Genomic DNA, 23,953 nt, shown 5'->3' with positions numbered 1-23,953 from the left:
GCTTTCTGCCTTTTCTTCCAGTGTTTACACAACCAAGACTTATTACATGCTCTGTCATTTTGTTACTGGGCTGGCTTTGGTTTGAGAATTAGGTAAACATCAGACATTCCATCACACAATTTTAGACTCAATCTTACTTTATAATGATGCTAATGTTTATTGTACAAAGCAAGATGCATTTGTATATTTTAGCATTTTATTTCATCACAGAATGCAAAACCTGACATTGGCATCAGTTTGATTTTTGTGTGTGTGATTGAAGATATTAAGCACTACAAGAATGTTGAAATTTCAATCTGATTAGGATCAAAATTCTTCAGGATCAAAACACTCCTTTTCCTCCCCCTACAGTTTTACTAATTGTGTGCTACTTGACATTGTGGAGTTATTCCACAGCATGAGAGCTAAATATGTGAAGTGTATTTTACTGTGCAGAGTTATCAGCTCATTCTATTTGTTTTTCATGTGTTTAAGGTTATTAAATGAACTTAAAATTAGAAGTCATGTGTACGAGTTGAAAGTATGAACTCAATCTTTATTAGTAGGCTAAATCATAAAGCAATCGCCAGCCTGTCAATATCACGCAATGAAAGAAATCACAGAATTTGAAAGCATACCTTCTCTGTTTATTAGTTGGCAAGAAACAACAAAAATTAGGAGATTAGCACAATAGTGAATGGCGGAGTTGTTTATTTTTAGGATTCTCAAATTATTCCCATTACTAAAAATGAGATAAAAGTAGATGGCAGAGAATGGCATCAGACATATTTGCTAGAGACCTTTGCTTTATGGGAAGAAACGAACTTCCCTAGCTCACTGTTCCTGACGAATTGTATTTCTTCAAGGTGTAAATCAAATCCCAGAGAGAGCGTGACATTTTCCAAATAATAACTGAGGATGACAACGTTCTCTTTCGTCAGCATCAGGTTTCTGAATTTAGACCTCATTTAAGATTCCAAAATCAAAAACACCCCCCTCTCTCCACACACGTGGTTTATGACAGCGTACTACAAATAAGATATTCATTTTTAAAGTCTGGATCTCTGGCATATATTGGTCCAAAAAATATATCCATAGCTTCCTCCAAAGATTCTGATCTTTCTCCATTTTCTCGAAATTCCCAGCTACAAAGAACCTGATGTTTCTTTTCAAGAAATGGCATCATTTTTTTTCCCCAGTTAATTGAAGAGCCATCTGCTTCTGCGATACACAACACCCATTCATTCTTAGCAACAAGTGTGTTTCTTAAATCCCTGGTGTGCGATACCAAGGCATGTATGTAGTCTGTGTGGGGAGCAGAATCTGCTGGAGAGCAGCCTTGCAGGCAGGCTTTTCCCAGAGACATGGTATATACAGACTTTGATACTGAACTTGGTCCCACGTCAGTGTTACTAATGCAGGGTTAAAAACACAGTGCAAGATGCTCACACTCTGAGACTCTGGCTAGCTGGCTGTCTCTCCATCAAGTCTTTGCAGACCTGAGTTTGAAATGAACAAATGACAGCACAGGGCAGAAAGGATCTAGAACAGCTTTCCTCAGCCATGGCAAGAAAGGAGAGAGGAAGTAACTACAAAGGCCACCTGGCTGGTTTTACAACATAAAACTTCAGCTGCAAGCTGTACCATCTCATCTGTGGCACCTGGCATGTGTTTAAAACCAGAGTTCAGAACTTGCTTAGAATCTTCTGGAATATAGCTGGTAGAGCCCTCATCTTTTAGGAAGAGTCCATGAGGTCATAGAAAAGACCTACCTCTGGCTAGAAAAGGGCAGCCCCTTTCTAAGAGGTCCACCGGATCACTGCATCCTGCCTTATGGGATTGTCAGAGCCCTTCAATGCACAGTGTAAACAGCCCAGCTGAGTTGGATGAGGGAGGACAGTATGAGGATGCTGGTGTGTGAGATGCTGCTGGGACTCTGAGCATTGCTGGTCCCGCTCTGCTTAAACGCCCAAACAGTGCCTTAGACGTGAGCCTGTAAGTCAGGAGTTGGGACCCAGACTCAAAGAGCGGAGATGAGTTCCTTTCCTCCCAGGAGTCAGGAGATGGAGGTACCTGCTCCTCTGAATAACCCTCTTTGCAGAAATACAGAGAAAAGATACTGCCTTTGAGAACTGCTCTGTCCACGTGATGTGCTCTGCCCTGTGCCCGGGCATCTCCCTCGCCCCAGTTTTGTGGCTAGTCAAGTAGGAATTTTTATAGGCTCTGGCCTATTTGAACTTGTCTTCTCCCAGGTATATTTTGAAACCGAGACCGCAAATTTCAGAGAGGAAGTTGCTCTCTAGAAAATGAAAGGGTCAAGAAAGCACTTAAGACAAAGACTCCCCCATCACTTCATGGGAGAGAGAGCACAAGAGACCACGAAATCCCGGGTGAGCACCTAAAGATCCAGCAATTTCTCTGGGCCTGAGGTCCAACTTTCAATCTAACGCCAAAACAGGTTGAAGTGATTTATGTCTCAGTTTTTCTCAGTGCACACTGACAGTCACCTCAAATGTACCCAGGAGACAAGAAGGGAAGAACTGACACTGAAACCAAGCATCAGAGAGAGACGACGCCAGCCAGGTTGCTCCCACACACAGGAGGTACTTACAGTCCAGGTGACTGTGCCTGATGCCCTCGACGTCTTCGGCGTGGATGAAGTGGTAGCATCTCTTCCCTACAATGTCTACAGGGGTCAGATCCATATAATCACTAATCCTGCAGAGGGAAGAACCCAGGCCGGAAGTCAGAAAGGGGAAACACAGAAACCGTCCAGTGACTTAGAAACAAATCTACTGATGATTTTCGTTATACCAGGGTACCGGTGAGGAAGTGGCACTTCGAGGGAGAAGCCTTGATAGATAAGATTATTTCTTTAACGTTTAACAGACTTTTTCAAAAGTAGGAAATGTACTGGATCAAACAATTGTGTTTAGATAATTAGATAGGTTTTTCTTTTCTTTTTTTTGGCATTGGAATACACATTTAGACAACATAATTCCATGAAATTATTGAGAGTCAGTAACAATGCAAGATCCTCATTAGAGGCCAAGATAATTCAAGGTTACATAATAAAATAAAAACATGTTATGTTTATACCAAATGATTAGAGACACCTTTCATTTAAACAGATCGGTCTTCTATTGGGTATTTCCATGAAAAAAGGGCTTCAGCTGCGTCTTGGCACAAAGTCCAAATTGGCATTTCAAGGGATATAATTTAAATGCTGAGACATACAGATGCCTGGGGGTATTCTCTTTTTTAGTCTTAGTCATTTGGGAGCTCAGCTTTCACTCCTGGCCCTTTTAACTGGTACTCTGTGGTGGATTCCACACAGAAACTTTTAAACCATTTCAGCAGCTCTTCCAGGCTTGTGCTCGACAGTACGTGTGTGTAAGCCTCTGTCATTGATTGTCCAGACGTCAATGTCCTCAGGCAGGAGCACAGGAAAATAGAACAAAAATTGGAAAACGTGGTGGGGGCATCTGCCTGGTTTACACAGACACGTCAAAATGCTTACTACCCTCCTCCCTGTCCAAGTACAGATTCGTTTTGGTCAGTCCAAAAGAGAATTTTTTTTTGTTTAATTTATTCTCTTTACTGTCCCTGTGCTTTTTATGGTTTATGACTTACGATATATTCAAATATGAAGTGAATCTTTAGAAATGACACGTTTCAGAAACCCCTGAGATCACTGTTGGAAGTTAACTCTGACCCCCAAGGCTGGAAAATAAGAAACAAAACAAAACCAGAATGATACGGAATGGAATTAAAATATACTACCCCGTGAGTGCATTTCTCAACGTCTAGCCATTTAAATTTTTGACCAAAGTAGAATTCTTGGTAAGGTGAAACTAAATGAAGCAATAAAAAGGAATGTTTTCTCAGGATTCCATGCTTTTCTGGTGCAAAACAGATTAGTTGGTGTTTTCCTAAAACCATTAGCTGCTTTCCAAGCAGTTTACACCCCCTTTCTGCAAATGAGGAAACAGATGAAAAGGGCCTCATTGGCGTCTCTGAAATTTGCCAGCGCCTCAGAAAGCTGGAGATGCTGGCTTTGCCCGAGGCCGTCCTGGGCACCTTGGAGGAGGGGAACGGTCTGCAGAGTCAAGGAGCAGCATTAGTTTCTAGTTAGCAATCCCCTAGTTAAACAATAAACCCTGGGAAAAAGCCACTTCGTTCTTTAGAAAAGACGATTCTTTAGTTTATTCTGTATTTGAATAAAATCCCTCAAAACAATCGAAGCACTTCTATGCACCAGAGCCTGTTACCGTGGTGAAGGTGACCAGCTCAATGGTCAAAAAAGACTCTTCATACATGTGAAGGAAGCTCCAGACCAGTTTGATGCCCTAAATCAGGATCAGCATCCTGAGGGCATCTCGTACTCTGAGCCTCAGTTTCTCATCTGTGAAACAACCTAAGAGGTTGGTGAAGGGATTAATGAATGAAATGAAATGAATGTGCCCACGGTATGCTTTCCCCTCAGATCAAATATGCAGTTACCTTTAACAGGGGCCTGTCTTAATAATGACTGTCATCTTCAGCTGGCAAATGGTGCTGTATTGTATTGGCTAATAAGGGGTTGTGGAAAACTTTTTGTTTTTAAATGGAAAGAAAAAAAGCTTAAAGAAGGTCACAGAAAATGATCTCAATTACTACAGTGGCACCGCAAGGCATGCAGGTTCAGGGGGCGTGTTGACAGAATTCATCCATCTGTGGTCACAGGAATGAAAGTTAAGTGATAGTTTTGGGCTCGGACAGTCACTGGCAGTTAGGTCAATAAGATGAGGCTCTGGTTTTTGGAGGGAGTGGTGGTGGTAACTCGACATCGACGGAGCCTGACGTATGTTTTCAAAGAAGCGTGGAGTCCGTCTTTGACCTTCTATCTACCTCCCTCCTTGAAGCTCCACCTCCAGCATTCTACATTTTTAATCAGAGAATAAACAGCTTTGAAGACTGTAATTGTGTTCTTTCATGGGTGCAAGTGTATGAAAGGTCCCCCTCCATGGTTATTGTGGCCAACTCCTGCCAGTTAGCCTGACTTCTGAAGAAAAATAAGAGACAAGGAATGCAGGGAGAACCCCCAGGATGTAGCTAAGAGCATGGCTTTTGAATGTGGCAGATGTGGGTTCAGATTGTGGCCTTGCGCAAGGCCCTTAACCTTTTTCTCTAAGCTGAAATTGCCTGAGGATGATGGAGACAGTGGCAACACCACCCTCACAGAACTGACCTCAGGCTTAAATGAGATGGTGTATGTAACGAGCTTCACACATTGCCGAGTGTGTAGTAAGCATTCGATAAACATTAGCTATCTTTATTACTACTTGCCAACTCTAGCTAGTCATTTTGGCTGTCTTTCCTGATATTCTTTGTCCATTCCAGAATACCTTAGATATAGCCAACTATACAGTCACAATGATAAAAATTTTAATAAGTGCCAATAAAACTTGAAAAATAGATTTAGAGTTCTTAATAAATAACAGCGACAGTTTCATGACGTCTTCTACCCCACTGAACACTAATAGCTCAGGTGGGAATCTTTTCCCACTGGTGAATTCTTTCCTCTGAATCAAATCCTGATGGGAAATGGTAGGCATTTCTAACTTGGTCTCAACACCTGTAGCGCTTCCCAATGGACTGAAGGCAGATGCCATCCGTCTTCCCCTTGGCTAGGCCCTGGAGAGGTCAATTACCTAAGCCACTAGACCATTCTGCTCTTTCATTTCCCCTCGGAAGGCACTCACAGGGCTCAGTGAACATATACTGCCTCCATGCCTGACTATATCCGTGACACAAAAGCATCCTCTCAAAATCGACTCAGCAATTCTTCCTGTGGCTCTAGGGGGTGGACAGTATCGCCCAAGCTTCCTTCCCACAGCTGAGGCATGTACAGCTCCTCCCTACCCCTCTCCTGGCACTCGGCCACTTTGTCTTCTTCAAATCAGTCGATGATGGGCTGGTGACTTCTAGGTGAAAGGTCTGAAGGGGCACTGTCCCATTTCCTTGTCCCTTGTTTTGTGCTTAATGGAAAAAGTGAACTTTTAAACCAGACGCTAAAAAGTCCTTTTATCAAAGCTCAGCGTTGAGGAAGGACTGCCAAGTCATTCAGGTGATGAGTCATCTTTTTTTAATTTATAAAAGTGAAGTCCTCAGGATCGCAAAGTTTCACTTAATAGTTTTGCAAAGTTCTTTTTTCCCCTTTTTCCTCTGGGGGCCTCAAATTCTCATTTGTTCTCTACATGTTTTGTGGACTGAATGTTTGTGTACCCCCCCAAATTTCTATACTGAAGTCCTTACCCCCAGTGTGATGGTAGGAGGAGGTGGGGCCTTTGGGAGGAAATTAGGTTCAGATGAGTTCATGAGGATGGAATTCCCATGATAGGATTAGTGTCCTTATAAGAAGAGGAAGAGACCAGAGCTCTCTCTGTCATGTGAGAACACAGCGAGAAGGGAGCCATCTGCAAGCCAGGAAGAAGGCTCTCACCAGGAACCTGATCAGCCTCCACCTTGACGCTGAACTTCCCAGCCTCCAGAACCATGAGAAATAAATGTCTGTTGCTTAAGCCACCCAGTCTGTGGTAATTTCTTATAGCAGCCTGAGCTAAGACAACACGCTTCATACCCGGATGAGCACTGACCGTCATGAGGCTGGCCCCTGCAGTAGTCAGGAAGTGGGTCTGGCTGAGGCCTCAGGAGATACCTTTTGCTGTACCATTTTGCCAATAACATCTCAGCCCTGCTTTCTTCTTGGGTTCTCAGACAAAATAGGCCTTAATTATAGCATATGGAAGCCTGGGTATCCCAATTCATTCCATTGTTGTCCCTAATGGAAGTCAGGGCAGCAATGTAAATTTTAAATAAAAAAGCATGTTTGGTGTCAGTCCAAGCAGCCATTGAAAATAAGATCAGGATTTATAATGAGCCTCATTGGGAGAGTAAAATCCCTCAGACTGCTGAGAATGCCAACCCTCAGCAACGTGCAACAGACAACAGCGCAAATGAAGACAAAAGCAAAGTACCTATTTTCACAGTAAATGATATTGAGGTCCATATTTACTCGAGTGACGAACATATGGCAGTCAATTCTGACTTCATTGATCGTAGGGGGAGGCAAGGCGTGAGCCACAACCACGAGACCCATGATTTGGCTGGGGACGGTCCTCCCGTGGGACAGCGACACCCTCAGTCGTAGCCGGCCTGTTATGTGAATCACCTGTAATAGAACATTAAGTACAGGATACAGTCAAATTTATATCTGAATGTAACAGTATTTCTTTTGAGAAATGCAAAATTACATCTGGTACAACCAACATTAGCTTGTACCTTCTGTAATCCCAATGGCTGTCAAAGTGCCCTTAATGTCCTTAAGACAAGGGACAAAAGAGAGACAATATTATACTCTGAGCGTTTCTCAAGGCAGCATTATTACAATGCTATTGCTATTTTTTAGGACTTTGTTTTTTACATTTAGAGGAAGTTCATAACCAGATAAAATGACCAGAAAGTTGAGCACTGAGCTGCAAAAGGAAACGTTTGCATCATCAGCCCTTGTTAATGGACGACGTCTGTCTCTCTCCAAAGTTGTACTGAGAAGGATTACATGGCCATCTCCTTTCAGAAGTGTGGTTGAGAGCCTCCCTTCATTTAGGGGTTGACAATGCAAAAAAGGCCAAAGATTCTACTGAATAAAAGACTCCGTGGCAATGACATGAATGGGTCCTTTCGCGCATAGATGTTCCATGTGAGGCAGCACTGAGTTCTCACCAACACCATGATTTCTTGCAGTGCCCTGTGGGGTTGAAGGACAGAGGATTTTGGCCTGTCATTGTTCCTTGAGCTGATACTCAAGTAGGATCAAGAAGACTTGCACCATTTTGGTGGCTCCTTTTGGCTGCTTGAGCAGAAATAGGAGAGAGAATATTGGGCAGTAACTTTTGGTTTTTTAGCCCAACTATACCTAAGATAGTGCAGGCCACCCAGAATGAAACAAAATTGGTTGATCATCCTCACACATTATAAATAGTATTATTTTTATAAAATAATAAAAAAATAATAATAATAAAGATAAAAAATAATGAAAAAGTTCCTTTGCTTATTATAAACTGCACATAGAAGCAGAGCCATAGTCAACTTCCTTAAATGACATTTTGGGTGAAAGACATCATAAAAGGGTGGAAAGTATGAAGGATTTCTGTGGCTATGCTTTAGGATGATGAAAGTTGTGTGTGTGTGTCTGGCGGGAGGGTGGTTGGAGACGCGCGTGTGTGTGTGTGTACTCTGTGTTCCTAGGACCCTGCTACAGTGGGAGGGGTCCCCTCTAAAACTGGGTCCCCCTGGTAGAGGTAGTCACTGTAATTCACCATACCACAGAGCTCAGTTTAGTAGTTAACCAAGTTTCCGAATTTGGTTTGCCTCCCCAAATGCATCACTGAGCGCCAAACCATCTTTTGAGATGCTGCTTTTCCCTCTTTGTCATAAGGACCTGAAGTGGGAAGCGGGTTGCTCCCCTCCCAGGAACAAGAGGACCTAGCGTCTGCTTTCCTTCCTAGGGGCTTGACTAACAGTTCCTTTTCCTTTTTGTTTTTTTTTTTTTATTTCCCTTAAGTTTTTCAGTTTTCCAAAAGCAAGCCACACTGCTGTCAGTCAGGAAGCAGGATGAAAGCTTACGGGGCTGGCCTTCAGAGTCCTGGCTGTTCTAAATAGCACCTCTTCCCCGTCCCCCTGCACATTTGCGCCCAAAGCTGTGGATCTGGAAACACCAATGAGGAGGATTATTTAGGTTATTTCAGGAGCAGCTTTTCGACCACCCACGTTTGAAGTTGACTAAATTCATACTTAATGCACCTCTGCTTTAAGCTTTGGTCAGATGAGTTCCTTTATGAATAACTGTATTTGAAAACGTTCCTGGAGGCAAGGATGCTAAAAACACCAGCACAGACACACATTTTTGCAAGACCTCATTAACTAATAAAGAAATAGCTAAAAGAAATGGGATTAACTTCACAGGAGGGGTGTTAACAGTCCCTGGTCCTCCTCCCAGCTAGGCTTACATAGATGCTCATTTATCATTATCTGTCTTGTTTTATCAGGAACACTCAGCTTCTTGGAAAAACACAGATCTATAAATGCTCAGAAAATACACACCCAGAAATGATATGTTAAATAAAGCCCCACTTGGTATTCAATTCCAAAGCAATTTAAAGGCATCTGGGCTAGAAAACATTTTGGGAAGGCAGACAGGCTGCTGGGGGGAGCTGTCTGCATGTCCCATTTTCCCAGCCTCTGATCTCCAGCTTTGCCTGCAGCCATCGAAGTGTCAAAAGGGGGTCAAAATGTGGATCCAGAAGGGCCCACAAGATTTGCTATTTTCTGATTATGTTACCTTGGACAAGTCACTCAGCCTCTCTGCATCTTAATTTCCTTTCCTGTGAAATGGGGCTAATAATGACTAATGTGTTGTTATATTATGAAAATCAAAAGAGATAATGGAGGTGAACACTTTCTAAATTGTAAAGAAGTCTACAAATTTCGTTATAATTCTGTTCGCCTTTAAAAATATCAACTGAGGGGCCCGCCTCGTGGTGTAGTGATTAAGTTTAGTATGCTCTGCTTTGGTGGCCCTGGTTCACAGGTTCAGATCCTGGGCACAGACCTATACCACTTGTCACTCATGCTGTGGTGGTGACTCACATATAAAGTAGAGGAAGATTGGCACAGATGTTAGCTCAGGGCTAATGTTCCTCAAGCATAGGGACTATTTATTAATTTAATCTTGACCAATGGCCTAATAAACATTATTATTTTAAAGGATTGTAAAATTTCATATTTGTAAGAAAATCTGGGAGGGTCTATGTTATGTCCTTCTCTCCATTTTTTTTTGGTGAGAAAAGAGGCTCTGGAGAGTCCATTCCCTGTCCAGAGTCAGCTGGCTTGGAAATGGCAAAAAAGAGCCTAGATTCCAGGTTTCCAGGTCTTGTTTGAGTGTCTTTTCACCTTTGTTATGCCTGTATGCATTCTATGTGCCTATTCATCTAGCATGAAACATTAGATGTTTATGCCAGATGCCAATGTACTACCTTAAGTAAACTGTATATGAACTTTTAAAAAGATCTCACTTATAACTAGAAGCTCAGGTCTTTTGAAAAGTCTTTGAGAAACAGCACAAACTAAGACGACGAAGAAGAAAAAGCTAAGGCAATTACCAATGCCGTGACTAAACACTTGTCAAGCAATGTCAAAGAACAAGTAGAGGGTGTGTTTGTGTGTACGTGTGTATGTACATCTGTGGATGAGGGCGCGTGGGGCTGACAAGAAGAAAGAGATATCTGCTAGGTCCCATCATTAATTTTTGGTTTTAAATTGATATATTTTTCCAAATTCATTTCATAATACCAACAGTTTTTTTCTTTGGCCATGTGACTGGTTATGTTCAAATTTTAGAAACACGTCGGACAGCAAGTATCCAAACATAGAGGGAGTAGACTGTTCACTTTGTGGTTGCTTCTAAGGCCTGAGATGCAGAGGAAAGAGTATTGTCAGAAGAGCTAAGTTCAAATCCTAGTTCTGACACTACGCAGCCGTGCAAGTACGACGCTCAGAGAATGGCAATGACTCGCTTAGTTTCTAGGTTAGTATATTAGAGGTTAAAAATCTCGTCAAAGAGAAGTGCTCTGTAAAGGTGTTCCTTGTTTTCTTAATAAGGTCATCAAAAGGCATTTTATTGGTTCTTTAGTTTCTAAGACACATGTGCAAGGGACCTTAGTAGAGCCAGGGAGCAGACCAAGGTGAATCACACGTAAACCTCCTCAGAGAGTTTATAGGCTACAAAGTAGTCCAGGGAGTGGACATATAGGATCACCTGTAGTATAGCAATATTGGGAGACGATATAGGGTCTGATGAAGAGAGTGGTGCTCCATCCCGGTTATGTGACAGAATCGCCTGTGGAGCTCCAGATGCCCAAGCTCTATCCCCCAGAGATTCTGATCTGGTAGGACTGGGCTGGAGTCCAGCATTTGTTTGTCTTTTTAAAGCTTCAAAGGTCATACTTGCTACTGGAGGACGTCTGGCTAAGGGGTTTGGAGTTATACCAGTGGTTCTCAACCTTGCTACACACTGAATCACCCAGGGAGTCTTTAAAAGTCCCCTTATCCAAGCTGTACCCAAACCCAGTTAAATACAGATCTGTGGGGTACAGGCCCTTCCAGGTTTTATAGGTCTGCTGAGAGGATTAAGTGAGAATGTATATAAAGTGCCTTTGGGCCCTGTGAGGGGCAGGAGAACAAGAATGCCCTATACACAGGATATGCTCAACAAATACATATTTATCAAGTAACAAGTATGTGCCATAAGGAAGGTTTAGAATAAGATCTTTGGGGGTTCAGGGTAGGTAGAAAATACTTCTGACTGAATGGGTCAGGAAGGCTATGTGAAATTGGCGTTAGAATAAATTGTTGATGTAAGATATGATCATAGAATGTGAAGGGGCTTTCCAGAGAGAGAAAAGGGCCAGAACAAAGGAATATAAAAGGGAACCTATCAGGAATGTCCAGGGCTCTAGGAGCACTTCGAGTGGTATCAGCAGAAGAGACAGAGATGGGCCAACATGGCAGGTACCAGCAGTAGAAATTGGCAGTGGGACCTGGGAAGAAGCAGCACAATTTTGAACCTGTCTCATAGGATGATGATGATGATGATGATGATGATGACAGACTGAGCAGTAACTGGGAATGCAGGAATTGCTGACAAAGGGACAGAGATTTCCCTGTGGACATTTTGTTTTTGAGCAGCTTGGGGAGATCCTGTATAAGATGTCTAGGGGATAGTTGGAAAAAGGAGTTGGGTGCTTAAGAGATGGTAGTTGAAGGTATAATTTTGGAAGGTGTTTTCTTTTTGCTGGAGGTGATAGTTAAAACCAAGAAATTTAATGGAATTACCAATGGAGAAAAGAGAAATAAGAACACCAACAGGCATTTTTCTCCCCTTTGAGTATCTGAAGCCTAAGGTAACTTATGTTTTTCTCTAAATTGAGGTTTTCTTGCTCCATAGTAATTACTTTTGTTAAAAAAATGAAAACTTCTGAAAACTCTAAGCCCCCTTTTTCTCCACCCACAATTCCATTCTGACATAAATGTCAAACTTGCCATATTGTCACCAGTCCCAGAGGTAACATCTCAAAGAACGGGATGGCTTCCTTGTAAAGTTCTGTAGGTGATTGGGAAATGATTTTGAATACAAATAGATTAGCCTAAATACTAATATTAGGCCATGAAACTATAAGACTCACAGAGTTACTTTAAAATGAAAGGAATATTATGGAGTATAAATAACATTGAATTGGGAAACAGAACATCTAATTTCATCTCTGTTCTGGTCATTTTGGCAGGTTATCTAGCTTGGCCAGAGCAACATTTCCTCAGATGTGAAATGGAGGCTAAGAATCAGGTGATGATGCCTATGGCTCTCACTAAGTTCTGGAGAATTCTATGACCTAATGCTCAATAGAGTGGACATTTACTGTGCTGTGGTACTACCCCGACCCCTTACTACTCCATGGTGGGGGCAGGAGTTTCCGAGTACAGCTGCACATTAATAAATGCAGAATTTACTTTAAGAATTAATCAAGAAGGTTTTATGGGTCATATCTGAGTTGAAACAGTGCTCTGGTTTTGGCCAATGCCAGGTAAAAATTGCCTCTGTGTTCTGAAGGTTCATCTTAGTCTGGTCTTTAATCTACAGACATTCTTCAAAAGAGATTTCTGAACTAAAAGATCCTTTGCCCTGAGCTCAATTTCATATAAGACCTCAATCCTCATGCTTCTTTTCATTGTTCTTGTTTTATCATAAAGAGCTGTAGAAAAATGCTAAAACCCATATTTTTCTAAACCCCTTACACAGCACTGCCCAGATGCCAGCTACAGTGAAGCAGAATGCACAGGATTTTGGAGTTAAATCCCACTATCTTTGATAAAAATATTCAAAGTAGCATTTGACAGTCCCATATTGAAGAAATCATTCTTTGACTTTTACTTTTCTGCTCTGATACAATGAGTGGATGTGCACAATGCTGTAAGTACATGTCCGCAGAGTTTAGGATGAGTGTGGGAGTATTAACAAGCCACGTTTCTTGGACAAACATATATTTCTCTTCCTGCCATATGCGCCTTTCAGTCGTCTGTTGGTGATAAACACTTAGACGTGCTCCACTACTATCTTCTCATTATAAACAAGCCCATCACAAAGACCTTGATAAAACCTCCCCTCTGTCAATGCTCAAGGAGAGAACGTCTGTGACGGAAAAGTACATCTGGAAGCTATTCTCCATTCTTTTAGGAATAAATCTCAGTACTAGTAATATGAAACGCTTTCTTTATCAAAAGGAAGCGCTAAGTATTATGTGCATTATTTTCCACATGTAAGGTCAAGTACAGAATAGGGCTAGGCAAATAGGAGAACAAAAAAAGCTGCAGGCATGAAAAAACAATGGATTCCCTGGGTTTAGAGCATCTTCAGAGATTTTTCACTTGTCCTTGAAGGGAACCCAAATTTACCTTAAAAATTAAGCTTCCTTCTGGCACTCTGGTCTTTTTTCTTTTATTCCTCGGTACATGTCTGGTTTAGTATACAGAGCATCAAATCACTAGCTCAGGTGGGAGAGTCAGCTAATTACTTTTAAGTGATGGAGATTTTTAGGTGGCCCACAACCTGCTGGAAGATAAGGGCTTAGGCAGGTCTTCTGAACGCAAACATCTAGCCTACAGCATAACAACTTAATCTACACCAGCATGAGAGTATCAACCTTATGTAAATTCCTTCATGCAAATTTTTAGGGTGTGGCTTTTCCCAGATTTAAACCATAGTCATAGGTTGGAGCATCTGCCCCAACAGGTCTCTGTAACCCTGTCTGTCTGACTCCTGCCACATAGGTCTTTGCACAGGGCCTGAAAAACAAATAAACAAAAAAGCAAACCTTAGCTGAGCCCAAGTACTTGTCCACAGAGGCAAGCACTATGGAGAAGAGGGCTCAGAACTGCAGGTGGTGCCTCTGAGACCTGTGAGGGGCCGGAGAACAAGAATGCCCTTTCCCTTCCCTTTCTAGGATCTCGGATTTTATTTCTAGAAACCGACTCTAGTAGACTTTGTCATAATTCACAATAGGACTGTAGCAACTGGAGATCATAAAAGACAGAAGAGGGAAACGTTTTCTTCGCAAGGCAGAGGTGAGACTGGGGGAAGGTGAGATTGAGGGGGAAATGAAGAATTGGAAGGGAGTGGGTCAAAATGCAGACCTTTTCCAGGGCCCACAGGGGTGCAATGGGAGAGGCGGTCCCCGCAATGTCATCAGCAAGGAAGTATGGAGATGGCTATCAACTCAGGAATAATGTGGGCGGTGGGAGGCTTTCTGGGAGTTTGTCCCTAAGAATTTCCCTAAGATCAAGGATCTTCAATATTGGGCAGGATTCAGCGCTTGAGGCTAGAGAACCAGAAAGAAGTAGAGAAGGTCTCAGATGGGCTTAACCTAAGGACAGCTATGGAGAAGAGAGGAGGTGAGACTGGGTACCAGGGAAGCATCCTGGTCAAAATTAAGAAAGGGGAACCCTGGCAGAAGCCAGTCCTGTTGGATAAAAGGACTACAATGAGAAAGTGTTAATTCTCAGGGACTCCATTTGGTTTGAATGGAAACGAGGTGAGCAGAAAGAGGGATGTAATTGGAGCACAACCATTTCATGCTGGTCTGATTCCTGGAAAGACTCAGTGAAGGTTGGTTCAGGAAGTGAACAGACCCGAAGCTGTAGGTAAGGGCATTCCCGCCTATGGAAGGCAGAGGAAGGAAGGAAGCTAGGGGCTAATTTCTCTGCTCTCACTGAGATACTAAGGAAAAGACTCATGCACAAGTGTGAGTACGGGCATTCCTCCCTTACAGATGAAATCAACTTGCTCTGTCCTCTACACAAATAACTAAAATAACTAAATGGGCCTGGTACACGAGGGAAAACATATTTTGTTCTTTAATTGGAAAGCTCAAAACACTTATTGCTGATATCAGGGATTTATTTTAAACAAAAAACCTTTAGGGTTAGTGGTTCTTAAATTTGAATGTGCATAAGAATCATCTGAAGAGCTTATTAATAATGCGGATTCCCAGGTCCTACCCTCAACTTTGGATTCTTTAAATCTAGGGAGGGGCCTGGGAATCTGAATTCCACCAAGCGCTGCGAGTGCTTTGGGTGCCAGTCGTGGGCAGAGCCATGCTTTAAGTCCTGCTTTAAGGGCAGGCCGCACGGTCCATTCACCTGCAGCTTGCTCTTTATCTAGAGAGCTGAACACATCTGGAGATGTTAAGAAAGATGAACCAGATGTCCTCACAGGCTGCCTCCTGAATGAGCAAAGAAAGACGAACATACATACGGTTAGATCTAGAGTGAGAAAAACCTTCCTCTTAGAACACAGCCTCTTGCCTTGGCTCTTAGAAAATGGAGGATCAGCGCCTGATGAGGGGGAACCCTGCACTGATGGGGGACCAGGGCGTGTGTTCTGGGCTCAGGGCTGCCTAAGGGAGCAGCCTGGGAGCCCTGTCAAGGCTCCTTTATTGTGTGAAAGTCTGCATTCTCTCAGTGGCTACGCCACAGTGGGCTGCTCTGTTGTGCTGCCAGCCTCCTGGGGGAGGTCGGACTCTGCCCACCCCCTCCCCTTCTCCCGCCGGCCTCTGGCTTAGCTTCTGATTAATTCAGGGGAATCCTGGGAGGTTAACCCTTAATTTGATGGCTCCAGTGGGGAGCTGAGAGATGGCTGGCAATTTATCACCCTCTGTTTTTTATTTTTTTTAAATGTAGAAACATTTTCTAAGGCCACAAATAAAAAATTATTTTTAAAACCCACATTTAAAATACATTAGCTACAGCATTCTATTCTTACATGACTGTATCCTCCAAACATAACAATTACTTCTCATCCATCTCTGTTAACAAACTTCGAATACGTTAACATAAAAAATATAACTATAATTACAGCCTTAGCTTTTCAAAATGTGTCTGAACTCCATATTTGTTTCCTGTTCCCTTGGAGAAAACAGTCTTTCTTCTACCAGAGATAAGATTTTTTATTGGGATAGTTTAACTAAGCTGGAGAGATCTCCTTAATGAGATTATGTAAATGTATGCCAAAGACATAAACCACATTTTCTCAGAGAGTGGAACACTTCAAATATCATTTAATAAAACAGGACCATGGGTAGCAACACCTCGATAAATTGTTAAGGGGCAAAGCAAGAAGGCTGAACTATACGCATCTGATCAAATTTCGTTTGATTCAGTTACTTTATTACAGTCTCCTAGAGAAGGAGAGAGGACCACGGTACCTCTGTGGAGGGCAACTTTTTTATTCCTCTATCACCTGATGTGGAGGAGGAGGTGTCATGCCCTCATGGCCCCCAGAAGCCCCTTGTGGCTTAGTGCCACTGTCTTAAGGGTAGAGAGGCAGTTCTCAATGTAACAGACTGCAATTGTGTTTCCCAGAAACATTAAAAACAACACAAAAAAGATGTGGAACTAGTCTCATGCTGGGTAAGGAATAGAGACTGGCTCTCCCCTACACCCCACTTTTCCCCAAAGAAATTCTATACTGTCTGATATATTTTCTTTAGAACCCATGAGCTCTTATTACAAAACATATAATGCAACTCAAATATTTTCTGTTTCCTATCCTTGCTTAACACTTCTGTTGAATGTGAGTTTTACTTGAGTTTCTTGAGTTTAACAACTAGTCTTATTCTAAGTCAGTCTCCTTAGCTTCTGTTTCTCATGAGTTTGCTAGAAGAATTTATACGCAGACACAATAACAACGGGAACAAATGTCCAAAGACAGCTGTGTACCAGAGACCGGAGTGCTTCTCTGTCCAAAGACAGCAGTTCCAGAGAGCTCTCTGCTGCCCCTAGAAAATGCTAGGGCAGCCTTACTCTCTCCTCTCCACCCACCCCAAAGGGAGAATAGATGATTGCATTTTGATGACAAAGGAAAACCTTTAGAGGAATAGCTCTTAGATATGGGAGTCAGCTACCTGTCTCTTCCTCAGGTGCAGAGGATGCAGAGTTAAGACAATTATCCACAGAGATGGGGAGACTGGTCCTTGTGGAAGGGCAACTCTGCTAAGTAAGAGCTGAAGTATTTTCTAAAGCAGCCATCTCCTTAAAGGGGAATCAAACAAATATTACTAATTGTATTTCTGATAATTAAAATAATTTAAATCAAACAGATGGGTCATAAACAATATTTAAAAAATTAAAATCTAAAATTTTTTAATTAAAAAAAATTAAAATTAAATATTCCCCAAATTTAGACATAAAACTCCTTAAAGATCAAACCTAAAAATGATCACTTTCCACGAGGCTACGGTAGGTATCTAGGACTCTTAAAGTAATGAAAGAACAAAGAGAGTTCTCTTAACCGGGGCACGTTAGATGCAACTATGTGCAAGAAACAAAGAACACAGACCAGAAGGCATGATTCCTCAGTTTCCCGGCATACTCAGGCCCCATGTAGCTCTGTGTTTGAGTACAAGGACCTCCTTGCTCTGCATTGATTCCTCATTGGGAAAGTGAGTGGGCCTAATGCCCTGGCCTCTGGGATCTTCCTCAGCGTGGTGTCTGTTAAATCCAACATCTTTGAACGTGAAGCCTTGACCCATCATCAAAGCCCTAAGCCTCTATCACTTTCCATCTCTATTATCTTGGTTTCCATACTTTGTGAGATTGGATGTTACGTGTTTAGCATTGATTAGCACAGGACATTTTCTTCAATGTTCCTTAACCTGCCCTCCAAACCTACAGCTAATATTTTATAAGGCTGCTAATTTAATCCTAAATTTCATCCTTAATGAGGGTAACTTCTAGTAATGACATGCCTCTCCAAATGTCTTGCTTTATGGAGTGAATGAATACACACCCTTGCCAGGACCTCTTTGTGTTCAGAATCCCAGAAAGACGGCATGCTGGAGCAAGACGGGGCTTGCAGACCACCTCGTGCAACCCTCCCACCTTACAGATGTGGAGACTGAGGCCCAGGGAGGTGAAATGTCTTGCCCCTGACAAAAAGCTGGTTAGCTGGTTAGGAAGAAAAGTGAGGTCTCCGAATGTCTTGCCCACTGCTTTTTCTACTACTTATGCATTTCAGAGGATACACTCCCTTCCATTTTCCTCTTTCGTTTTTCCAAATGTGTTTATATCTCTCTATATAAATGATGTGATCAAACTTAGGATTTTAACCTTCAAGAGACCCCTTGGCACTGACATGGGTTATTATCTGTTCGGAATATGCAATTCAAAACACTCCTATGACTTTCGTGCTTGTCACCAGCTCCCTTGCTGCATTTGGTTTATTCAGCCATGATTAGAGACAGTCATTTACAGTCACACATTTGGAAACTCTTTAACAAGCTTCTAGCAGTTTCCTTTCCAAAGCTGTTTAAATAGATGAGGGTGTGGCGTCAGCAGCGACAGCAGTTTCCTCCATGCTACTGATTGCCCTGCTCCTCGTGTGTCTTTATCAGGACTTCCATTTTGTAGAAAGGCTTTAAAAAAAGACAGTGAAAACAACCCAAAGATGCACATTCCAGATCCTATAAGTCATCATTTCAGGAAGACTGACTACAAAATTAAAATTGAAACCACCACACTACAACCTGAAAGTTCCCTAAAAAAAAAAAAATCGCCCTCCCTCTTTTTATTTTAAAGAATACTTTTTGAAGTAATTGGCACAAAGACTGTTCTCGTGCAGATTGCTGCAAGTGTGCTCTTGGCAAGAACATCATAAGCACTAGCAAAACTTTAATATGCTCAAGAAGCCAAATACAAACTGACACCAAGAACTCAAGTGTGGGAACAAACAGGGAAAAAAAGAGCGCATCTCAATTTAATACGAACCTCCATACAAAGGGACCAATTTCTACGATTCATGGTTTAGCATACAATGCAGCTGTCCTCTGAGTGAATATAGAGTAGTTATACATAAGAAATTAGAATTATCAATTCGAGGGAATTTCTCAAGAGTCCTTTTGATATGTAACACTGCAGCTATAACGCCTAAGAAACCAGACGTCAATGCATTAAATGAGATCAGGTTGGGATCTATTTAGAAAAGGAGGGTTTGCACTTGAAGAAACCCCTCTTTGATTTGACCTGCGCAGCAGACCCCCTGCAGGGAAACTCAAAACGAAAAGCTGACCCCCACCTGTAGCCTTGCTTCCCAGGTCTTTAAAATATAAGTTTGAATACACTTAACACAAGGCGGGGGGAAATCATTTTAGAAGTGTCTCCTACATGGAACAAAATGGGAAGAACTTGCAGACTTTTGCAGTCTGCAAGCTATGAGAAGAGTGCTCAATACTCCTTATTCAATCGAATATAAGAACGGAAACTATTTTTTAAAAAAAATTTCCTCCTCAAGTCATCTTCTTCTTTGCTATTTTATGGTAAGGATTCAAGGATTTGGAGATTTTCTGCATCTTTCTCCATCCACATTTCAAATTCATCCCTGATTGTGACCAACCCTTCCTTTACCCTGAAACTGAAAAGATGGCTCCATTTTCACAGTCTTGATAAGTAAGATTTCTCCTGCAACCCTCTGGAGTTCAAACGTGCTATACTTTACTTTTTTTTTTTTTTTCTTGGGGAACGTTTGAAGTCCCCTTTAAAAATAATGCCTTGAGGATATTTTTCCCTAATACCATTTAAAGAAACTTGAAAGCATATGGCTCTCGAAGTGCACAGGGTTCTAATGAAGTAATCAGCAACACTGCTCATATGCAGACTTCCACCAGGAGCTTTCCGACCCAGCCCAGATCAGTCTTTTGAACGAAGAAAAATTCTGCAGAAACTCCGTCTCTCCATCTGCCAGTGTAAAGGCTTAGTGAGCCAGTGTACTAAAGGGGTGACTTTCAACCTTTGAAGGATGGAAGGTGGTGGAAAGGTTGTGTCAGGATCAGAACTGTCAGCGGCAAAGCAATCAATCTCCTAGCTTGTAAGGCAACACAAGACAAATATTCCTCCATTGTGCAGGCTCCATTCAGAGTGTGGGAGGAGAAAATAGAGTTTCTTTATAGGGTTCTATTTGATGTAGTCCTGGTAGCTCTCCCATTACCTTAGGTGATTCTCCACACAGACAGCAAAGACTAAATAAAACAAAAACATAGGATATTAATGCACTTGCCCCAGAACTGGGAAGAGCATGCTGTTCTCCTGCAGTTTTGCAACGGATTCTCTAAATCTGTCACAATTAAAATCACACTTCTTCAGGCATGACCTCATTAGTGCTGAAATATCACATCTTGGGCCATTTCCTTGGGATTTTAGCAAAACAAGTAATGATTCTTTTGATTATTGGAGTGACTTGTGCTATCAACACTGCCAAGTAAGTGTGCAACTGTTTAAAAGAACTAGAATCGGCACCTGACTTTTTTCTTCCTACTTGATTTGGGCACACATAACTCCCCAAAGAGAGAGAGGCTTAGGCAACGTGGGCAAACTGAGCCCACTCACCTGCAAGCTCTCCTTTTCCAGGACACTGTGAGGGGAGGGATGAGGTGAGCCGCGGACTGGCAGAGGTGTGAGTTACTCAGATTCAGGGGCCAGTGTCTTATCCTCCCTGGTTTCTACCTGGTCAGATAATGCTTCTCAAATGTCCAAATGCTCCTGCAGCATTTTGTGTAGCTCATCCAAACGACATGATTTCATTCATTCAACAAGTATCACTGAGATCAATATATTGCCAGCACTGTTCTAGGCTCTGGGGCGACAGTGACGAACAGGATGGACAAACGGCGAGGGATAGGACCTGATAAATGTTTCCGGCTGCTCTGGAGGCCCAAGGGGAGGCAGGAAGGCCAAAGAGGAGGCTCCTGAAGACATCCAGGTGGGGAGATGGTGGCAGCCCAGGGGGAAACGCTGGGAGTAGTTGGGTTGCGAATACACTCTAAAGGTAGAGTTGACAGAATTTGCTGATGTGTTAAGTGTGGGGTCTGAGGTAAAGAGTGGTCTCAAAGGACACTCCTAAGCTTTTGGCCAGAGTCCCAAGATGGAGGATGGTGCCACTTACTGAGATGGAAAGGGTTAGGAGATGGCAAAAACGTTTTGAGAGGTGGATTTCGTTTTGGTTATATTAAGACTGAGATATTGTCAACATTCAAGTGAAGATTCACAAGGAAGCAGAAGTTTCAATGTACTTCTCCAGTCTCATTTTTTTTCACACTTTATTCAGAGATCTTCTATTTGCTAAAATATAAATAGTTCTAGAAATTTTATACATATCTGTTAGGACAAATGCTCTTGGCAAAATGGGGAAATTAGTGATGCGCATCCTCCAATCCCTGATTTTTTTAATCCACATCTCAGAGGACAATGAGGGTATTTTCTGACAAAACACACTATCGAATCTGGCCAGGTAAACAACAATAATAAGGCCCCACAGTTATGAAGCCTGTGCAGCCTGTAATATTTTCACAAGACAAATTCTATTCTTCAAATACTTTCTTTAGACATCATTTCCAAAGCATCTATCTTTTCAATTGTGGGGAACACATTTTAAAATCCAGGCCAGGAGGGTAAATGCATGCATCCCATGCTATGTTCAGCCCCAGAAATGAAAGTATGGACAGTGCTGTTTAAGAAGTTTCAATTTGAATGTTCTAAGAAGGCAAGCACTCTCCCTAGATCCTGCCACTCCCCACTTGGCCTGGTTTCTGGAAGACATCTGAGTTTATGATCAGGAGGAAGGAAGGCAATATATAGGGGTTCCTCTTGGCAAAGTTCTGGCCAATATTTAGAGAATGTTGGTCCACTTTGCAAAGGCTTCCCGTTCAAAACTCCTCTGCAGTGCGGTGACACACTTTCCCAAAGCAATGACCTTCTCCTCGTTGCTATTGGAGGGCTGCTGTTTATGTTTGATTTCCTTAATCCCGCTAAAGCAGCGAAGAAGGCTTAGGTGGTAATTTATTTATAAGAAATTATAATAAAGCTTCAGCAATTTGAATGCCGTGTAAAAAGTGAGAGGTAGATTGTACAAAGGCAAGACATCCAAACTTAGAAGTGAGCGTTACGACAATCTTTTGGTTTGTCTACCCTTGGAATCAATTTTGTCATTTTTAATTGACCAATTTTCCCTTGTTTGCTTAACATTTATTAATTGATTGTTATGCTCATGCAATTAATTCAAAATCTGGCAAGTTTAACGCAGAGAAATTAATTTTCTTTTACCAACATGCCACTTAAAATACATTTTTGGAAGCCTGGGTTACTAGGAAATTACCTTCAAATTAATCAACAAGGAAATTAGATGGTGGTGTCCCTTGACATCTGTCAATCCAAAATATGTCAGTTTCTTCCTTTTGTTTGAATGAGTTTTCCCACTGAGTAAGGAACAAGAAAAGCCCTGGATATTAAAATAAAACTAGCCTGCATCTTAACAGGCAGAGAAAGGGAAGCAGTTTCTTTGTATAAATAGGCAATGTTTAAAGGAATTTATTTTTCACTGAGAGAAATCTGTAGAAAAGGGGTAAATTTTATGAGAACATGAAAATTAAGCTCATCACTTTTTCTCCTGAGCAGCTCTTTTGCTATTTTTCTTTCTTTTCCTTGATTTGAGCGCTCATGAGGTGGCACCACTCTGCCAGGCACTATGGGGGTGGACTTGTCAGGGAGAGGGGTATGTGAGCAAGCCCTGAGTGAGACCTGTAAATGCAGGTGCGGGGGGAGTGATGGGAGATCCGTCCTGATGGGGCCAGTGGAGAGGGGCTCATGGGGGAGGCAGCATTTGAGCTGAATTTTTATGGACAGTAGGATTTGATTGGCATTTAGGTGGGAGAACTATTAGGAGCAAAGCACAGAGATACAAAACTGCTTTTTGTGTTTAGGAATGGAGAGGATGCAGAGACCGCGGAGTAGAGCAGGCGGGACGATGACTGTGCAGCTGAAGCTGGCTAGATGGTGGAATACCACGAAGGCGCTGCAAGGGAATTGTGACTTTGTTTTAGAGACAAAGGGGGAACCACTGAAGTCTTTTCAAAAAAGGATCATGTGACTTGATCTGAGAATTAGGAAGAAAACTGCGAGGGCATTCATTCATTCAGTCACTCATTCATTCATTCAACCGCTCAATCTTTGTCAGGCGCTGCTGCGTGCCAGTCACTGGGGCTAGCAGAATTACTAAGGAGCTCACAGCACCCCCTTCCTATACCTAATTAGAGGGTGATCAGGGCTATAACAGGAAGGGGAATCAAAGGAATGGCCAGCAGCCCATTGAGATGAGGGTAAAGAACAAATGTGGGTAGGGCTAGTGTTCAGCTAGTTACTCAGGTTTGAAGCTTGGACCTTGCTTTATTTTTAGTAACCCTTCCATTTCATCAGAGGTTAAAACTAGAATTATTGAGTGCATCACTTCTCTTGTTACTGATGTTATATCCACTCTGAGGGCCATTACACTTACATATAGACTATTGTCCAATAGGCATGATCATCCTTGCCATCCCTAACTTACAGAATTGCTGAAAGAACCAAATGAGGCAGTACATTTAAAAATACCTTGAAAATATACAGTACTATGTAGATATAAAGTATTGTTATTGTTACTCTTACTATTCAAGAACCTTGATTGATTCTGGAATAAAATTCAGACCACTTAGCTTTCATGAAAAGTCTTGTGACAATTTAGTCCCGACGTTCACAACCTTATCTTCCATCGCTTCCCTCCCTAGACTCCAAATGCTTTGCACACCATCTCCTGAATCTGCCTTGTGTGTACCTTCTCCGTACGTCTGCTCACACCACCTCTCAGGCCAGGAATTCCTTCCCTCTCCCCCTCCATCAGTGAAAATCATATCCATTCTTCAAGATTTACGTCAAATCCCCTTTCTTCTTTCTGACACTCTAGTCAAAAGCTGTCTTCTTCCCTTTGAATTCCTACTATTGCCTTTACTACTCAATCAGTACT

General features: G+C 42.1%; 1 protein-coding gene across 18 annotated transcripts in view; it reads right to left on the bottom strand.

Annotated features, from left to right (window-relative positions):
* NPAS3 (neuronal PAS domain protein 3) overlaps nt 1-23,953 on the bottom strand; it is an 829,192-nt gene that overhangs the window by 21,535 nt on the left and 783,704 nt on the right. For all 18 annotated transcript variants that reach the window (XM_023623732.2, XM_023623740.2, XM_023623775.2 and 15 more), the window contains 2 exons: nt 6,999-7,192; nt 2,591-2,697 (listed from right to left, as the gene is read on the bottom strand). In XM_023623732.2, coding sequence (XP_023479500.1) covers nt 2,591-2,697; nt 6,999-7,192 — 301 coding nt within the window. The remainder of the gene's footprint in view (nt 1-2,590; nt 2,698-6,998; nt 7,193-23,953) is intronic.

Source organism: Equus caballus, chromosome 1, assembly GCF_041296265.1.
Source record: "Equus caballus isolate H_3958 breed thoroughbred chromosome 1, TB-T2T, whole genome shotgun sequence".
In the NCBI taxonomy this organism is placed as follows: domain Eukaryota; kingdom Metazoa; phylum Chordata; class Mammalia; order Perissodactyla; family Equidae; genus Equus; species Equus caballus.
This window is presented reverse-complemented; position numbering and strand designations above follow the sequence as displayed.